Genomic DNA, 4,841 nt, shown 5'->3' with positions numbered 1-4,841 from the left:
TAAAATACTCCCAATTGCTAATAAACAATTCATTACATCCCAATATTTTTCAAACTTTACTTTCATATTTGTTTCCATTGTTTTCACCACATTATCATCAGAGAGAAGTCAATCACCAATTGCCAACTTAATATCGCAAATAGTAGAGAAGAAAAGATTTATAGTGGGATACTTGGTCCCCGAAAATAACTCTGTGGCATCAAAAAATATCTCCAATTTAGAAGAAATCTCTCACTTTTGACCAATCTTCTTGTGTGGGAACTCATTTATATAAAGTTTCACGTTGTTTCAAACGAGCAAACACAACTTCATATTCCAATGCAGTGTTAAGCATTAAATATGTAGAGTTCCATCGTGTTTTATAATCAAGTTCTAGTTTCTTTGTGCTTGGAACCTTCAATTGTCGAGCTATTTCAATAAAATTTTCATCTCTTTTTGGTGTTGCTATCCAAAATGCGACACTATAACGAATTGTTTCAATGCTATCACTAATTAATTCTAGTCCATCCCTCACAACCAAATTCAAAATATGGGCACAACACCGCATGTGAAATAATTTTCCTTCTAAGATAAGTGAACTCGGAGGAAGCTTGTCCAGAATAAGCTCAATCATAGCATCATTAGTTGTGCAATTATCAATGGTTAAAGTGGATAACTTATGATCCAAGTTCCAATCCAAGAGGCAATCAACAAGTGCATTTGCGAGAACCTCAGTAGTACGTGGACACAGTACATATATAAACCTAGTAAAAAAATATAATGCATTTTAATGATAATAGTAATATTATTAATGGTAAATGCAAGTATAAAGTTCAAGAGAAAAAACTTTACCTGACAAGCCGACTTTGTAATTTCCATGAAACATCGATGAAGTGTGAAGTGATGGCCATGAATCCTCTTTGCTGATTACTTGCCATCCACATATCAGTTGTCAACGCAATTCGACTAGCATTTGAGTCTAATAATTTCATTGTTTTATTTCTTTCATACTCGAATATCTTCATGATGTCAGTCTTGATTGTGTTTCGGGAAACAACTTTAAATATTGGTTGCAATGCATGAGAGTACCTTCTAAAGCCAACATGATCAACCATAGATAACGTGTACTCATGCAATATAATCATATTTGAAAGCTCTGTCCTCGCTTGATCTTGGTTGAAATGGTATGCCCCAAATTGCATTGTCCCATCATTGGATTTTGCTGGCTGCAATAGAGATTGTTGTATGGTCTTCTGTTTTTTGTGCAAGCATGTTTTCATGTGGTCAAGTAAATGCTTGGTACCATTCTTAGTATCACCACCTAAGGTTTTCTTACAATCATTGCAGATCGCTTTCCATTTTCCTCCAATTAGTTTTTTCTCAAAATGATCCCATGCAATAGATCTAAATTTTCTTTTTGTTCCAACATCTGTACCTGAAATTTCAGCATCTAAAGTGTTATTTAGAGTTGCTTCGTTTGCCTCAATTGGAACACTCTCATTTTGTGAATGTGATGCTGTCGATGCAAGAACTTGACTTCCCATAGTTGGAATAGTTTGCATAGTACCCTCAACCTTGTTATCATTAATTTCCATCTGAAATGATATATCATAAGATCAAAAAATCATAGTCTACTCATTCACATAATCCCTACATTAACAAGAATTTGTAAAGCAAGCCAAAAATAGATAGCATCATAATTCATAAGCATCAGATCATCTCAAAAGACACCAGCAAAATATCATTTGTATTTGAAAATGAAACAAAATAAGGTAATATTTTTTGAAATAGAATTCATGAATCTAGGAAGAAAAAGAGAAGAGAGAAATTGGCACAAACAAAAACTTAAAATATGGCTCACCTCATTGATGATGGGAACAAGTGTTGATGACATATGAGGATTGTAGGATGTGCAGGCCAACAATATCGACAGGAGACTAGAGAGGCACAGGGCAAAGATCAAACTTGGAAGGGAGGCACTGGCAAGGAGGGATGACAGGAGACTAGAGAGGCTGGAGGGTTTGCCGCGAGACTAGAGAGGTTGGAGGGTTTGACGCGTCGAAGGGAGTGGCATCGACGGAGATCTACACAATGAAGGGAGTGACATCGGTGGAGATCGACGAGACAAAAGGAGCGGCGGCGTCGAACTGTCGAAGGGAGTGGCGACGAAGCAAGCGACGACAAAGGATTAAAGGAAGCAGCGTCAAATGGTAAAGGGCAGAAGACGTAGGATTTAGGAATTAGGGATTTCTTTTTTACCTTATATTATTAGTATTAACATTGTTATTATTATTAAAACCGGGGCGGGTTCGGGGATGGGGATAACATACCCATACCCGCCCTGATTTAATTTCGGGGATTTTAAAAATCCCCGAACCCGAACCCATACCCGAATTAACTCCCCGAACCCGTCCCCGTTTCGGGGTTTCCCCACGGGGCCCCGAACCCGTGGGGAAAATTGCCACCCCTAAGCATAAGGAACTGCCTTCATGTCCTCTATCTCCTTTGATGTCTTCAGAAACATCTCTTTAGATAAAGCTACTCCATGTCTAAAAGGTAGAAAACCTTTCTTGGAGTCTTGCATGCTAAAATGAGCTAGGATTGTATTGATGTATGAAGCTTGGGATAAGCACAACATTCTTTTCTGGCGATCCCTTATTACTTTGATCCCAAGAATATGTGCACATTCTCCCAAGTCCTTCATATCGAATTGCTTGGACAACCATACCCTTACTTCTGACAACACCTTGATATTGTTTCCAACTAACAAAATGTCATCTACGTATAGTACAAGAAATACCACCACGTTTCCATCACACTTCTTGTATACACAAGACTCATCCAGATATTGAATAAATCCATATGACTGGATTACTTCATTAAACCAGATGTTCCAAGATCTTGAAGCTTGTTTCAGTTCATAAATAGACCGTTTTAGCTTGCACACTAGATGCTCTTTGCCTTTTTCAATGAACCCCTCTGGTTGCTTCATATGGATGTTCTCTTCAAGACTTCCATTAAGGAAAGCTATCTTGACATCCATTTGCCAAACCTCATAATCCATATGAGCAGCAATACATAAGAATATCCGGATAGACTTAAGCATAGCTACTGGCGAAAAGGTTTCTTCATAATCGATTCTCTCTTTCTGAGTATACCCTTTCGCAACAAGCCTCGCTTTGATGGTTTCTACCTTCCCATCTATCTCTCTTTTCCTTTTGTAGATCCACTTACATCCAACGGCTTTTACACCATTAGGTGGTTCTACAAGCTCCCAAACCTTATTATAATACATAGATTCTATTTCAGAATTCATCGCTCTTTGCCAAGATATTGCATCTTTATCTTGGAGTGCTTCGTCATATGTCCGGGGATCAGGTTCATGTTTACCAAGGATTAAGTCCGAAGACTCTCCTAAAAACATGAATCTTTCAAGTTGCCTCACAATCCTCCCACTATGACGAGGCACTGTCTGTGGTTGTGTATCATTTGTGATACGTATTGCAGTTTCTTGTGATATTTCATCTTGTACTGTTGGTACTAAGTTAGGCCTATTCTCTCTTATTTCTGCTAGAACAATTTTACTCATGGGTTTGTGGTCCATTATATAATCTTCCTTTAAAAATCGAGCATTGGTGCTAACAATGATCTTCAGATTTTTAGGATTATAAAACAAACCACCTTTCGTTCCTTTGGGATATCCTATAAACAAACAAACTTCTGTTCATGATTCCAACTTGTCAGTGTCTCCCTTCAGCAGATGTGCTGGACTACCCCAAATCTGAATATGTCTTAGACTAGGTTTACGCCCATTCCACAATTCTGTGGGAGTAGAAGGTACTGATTTAGAAGGTACCAAGTTCAGAATATGCACTGCCATTTCCAGGGCATATCCCCAAAATGAATTTGGTAATTCGGAATAACTCATCATCGATCTAACCATTTTCATAAGAGTCCTATTCCTTCGTTCTGCCACACTATTCTGTTGGGGTGTATCAGGTGCAGACAATTGGGATTGAATCCCAGCCACTGATAAGTAATTCCTAAACTCTCCAAAGAGGTATTCGCCACCACGATCAGACCGTAGTGTCTTGATACTTTTACCATGACGTTTCTCCACATCAGCCCTGTACTCTTTGAACTTATAAAAGCACTAAGACTTGCGGCACATCAAGTAAATGTATCCATATCTTGAATAATCGTCTATAAAAGAGACAAAATATTCGTAACCACCTCTTGCCTGGATAGACTGTCACGCCCCAGAGGAGTCCCTGTCCAAAGAAATTTCGGCAGCACCTCCCCTGTACGGGTGACAATCTAAAGCATTTCTACAGGCATAATATACATCAGCCACAAGAGGCTGGAATATACACACAACCACGCAGTTATATATATATCATCAGCCTACTCGGCTGAAACAAAACCAATACAGCGGATAAACATAAAATACAAGCCCATACAAAACCAAATAAAACACTGTTAGCCGGCTAGGCTTACACCACACAACCAAAACAACACTCCGAACACAAAACCGGAACACAATGCTAAGTACACAAATACATATACCAAAAATAACAATAAACAAAGGCAGAGATAGGTCTTCTGATGTGACGTGGGGACCGGCAGCCAAGATACTCCAAGCGTCTCCATAAATAACCTAGTACCTGAAAAAAATAGTGCCCACGGGGGTGAGTTCAACAACTCAGCAGATACCTAGTTGACATGTATAGTAAACTATAACAAATAGTAATAACTATGGAGTACAGTCTCCTGATCAAAAGAAGGTAATGCATAATAGAAAAGGCTGAAGAGTACTGTACTCACCAGAGCCACCTATCAGAATAATCAGGTCGTCAGACCGG

General features: G+C 38.8%; 1 protein-coding gene across 1 annotated transcript; it reads right to left on the bottom strand.

Moving 5' to 3' along the window:
* Positions 1–262: 262 nt before the first annotated feature.
* LOC121986889 (zinc finger BED domain-containing protein RICESLEEPER 2-like) lies at positions 263–1,574 on the bottom strand. Its single transcript, XM_042540817.1, has 2 exons — positions 832–1,574; positions 263–743 (listed from the first exon to the last, which is right to left on the bottom strand). The coding sequence occupies exons 1-2, from the start codon at positions 1,572–1,574 to the stop codon at positions 263–265; spliced, it is 1,224 nt and encodes a 407-aa protein (XP_042396751.1).
* Positions 1,575–4,841: the final 3,267 nt, after the last annotated feature.

Source organism: Zingiber officinale, chromosome 5B (assembly GCF_018446385.1).
Source record: "Zingiber officinale cultivar Zhangliang chromosome 5B, Zo_v1.1, whole genome shotgun sequence".
NCBI lineage: Eukaryota > Viridiplantae > Streptophyta > Magnoliopsida > Zingiberales > Zingiberaceae > Zingiber > Zingiber officinale.
The sequence above is the reverse complement of the archived record's forward strand: the minus strand, read 5'-3'. Positions and strand labels throughout refer to the sequence as shown.